Source organism: Buceros rhinoceros, unplaced genomic scaffold, assembly GCF_000710305.1.
Source record: "Buceros rhinoceros silvestris isolate BGI_N320 unplaced genomic scaffold, ASM71030v1 scaffold13715, whole genome shotgun sequence".
Classification (NCBI taxonomy): domain Eukaryota; kingdom Metazoa; phylum Chordata; class Aves; order Bucerotiformes; family Bucerotidae; genus Buceros; species Buceros rhinoceros.
Window position 1 is genome coordinate 15,706 of NW_010414645.1, and position 1,038 is coordinate 16,743.

At 58.3% G+C, this 1,038-nt stretch overlaps 1 protein-coding gene across 1 annotated transcript in view; it reads left to right on the forward strand.

Moving 5' to 3' along the window:
* Positions 1-1,038, forward strand: part of FMNL2 (formin-like 2) — a gene marked incomplete at its 5' end in the record, with an annotated part of 21,415 nt that overhangs the window by 9,877 nt on the left and 10,500 nt on the right. Inside the window, one exon of the mRNA XM_010137160.1 lies at positions 803-927. Coding sequence (XP_010135462.1) covers positions 803-927 — 125 coding nt within the window. The remainder of the gene's footprint in view (positions 1-802; positions 928-1,038) is intronic.

Consider the following 1,038-nt stretch of genomic DNA (forward strand, 5'->3'; position numbering starts at 1 on the left):
CCTGTCCCGCCAAATCATACATATCAAATCATTACGGGAAAGCAGAATAATTACTTGCTCAAGTGCTTTGCAACCCGGGAACAGAAGTGATTCCTGCACCTTCCAGAACAGGGACAGAAAAGTGTTCTCCTTGCTCCAGCGTCGCTTGTGGAACTCTGCTCACAGACCAGGGAGTGGTCAGGCCGCGTTTCACGGCTTCGCTGTGCGCGTTACCGAATCTCTTACTGGTCCTGCACAGCGCTGAAAGGTTAAACCTCTTATTTCAGCCGCCTTAGAGCTCACGTGGGCTGCAGCCTTTTGCTTTGAGAGCCGACTGCGGTGAGCAGCAGCACTGCCCCGTTGCAGCAGGCGGCGGGAGGCGCCGCTCCCTGTACCAAAACCCTGCCAAAGGGGCTTTGTCTTCTTGTCACCTCTTCTGAGTTTTGTGACACGCAGGGCTGGGCTCTGCACCCAGCAGGACAGGCCACTCGCTCCGTTTTCCGTAGAGTTAAAAATGGCCTGGGCTTTCAAACCAGCGCAGAGCTGGGCGGTGATGAAGTAACAACACATTTCCTTCAGGGGAGATTCCAGAGCCGCCGGCGCTGAGGCGGTTCGGCAGGGGCCAGACCTGGCGCAGCTGAGGGGCTGGGTGAAGCCTCCCCGCGGTGTTCGCCTCTCGAGGCAGCAAGATCTTTCCCGGCTGTCCAGTGTGATGATGGTGCTCTGGCCGGTTCTTCCGCCGCGGCTGGAACGCCGACTGGGAAGCTGTGGCCCGGGCACGCGGGGTGTTTCTCAGCCACTTCCTCTCCTCTGGTGTCTTTAGCTGTGAAAATCAAGAAGCCGATCAAGACCAAGTTCCGCATGCCGGTGTTCAACTGGGTCGCCCTCAAACCCAACCAGATCAACGGGACGGTCTTCAACGAGATAGATGACGAAAGGATCCTGGAGGTACGAGTGCTGCTTGCTGCCTGCTCCCTCCCGCTCCGGGCCATAGAGCAAGCGAGTATCAGCCTTTGCAGGGACAGGCGGCCGTGATATTCCAGCAGACGGCTCGCCCCC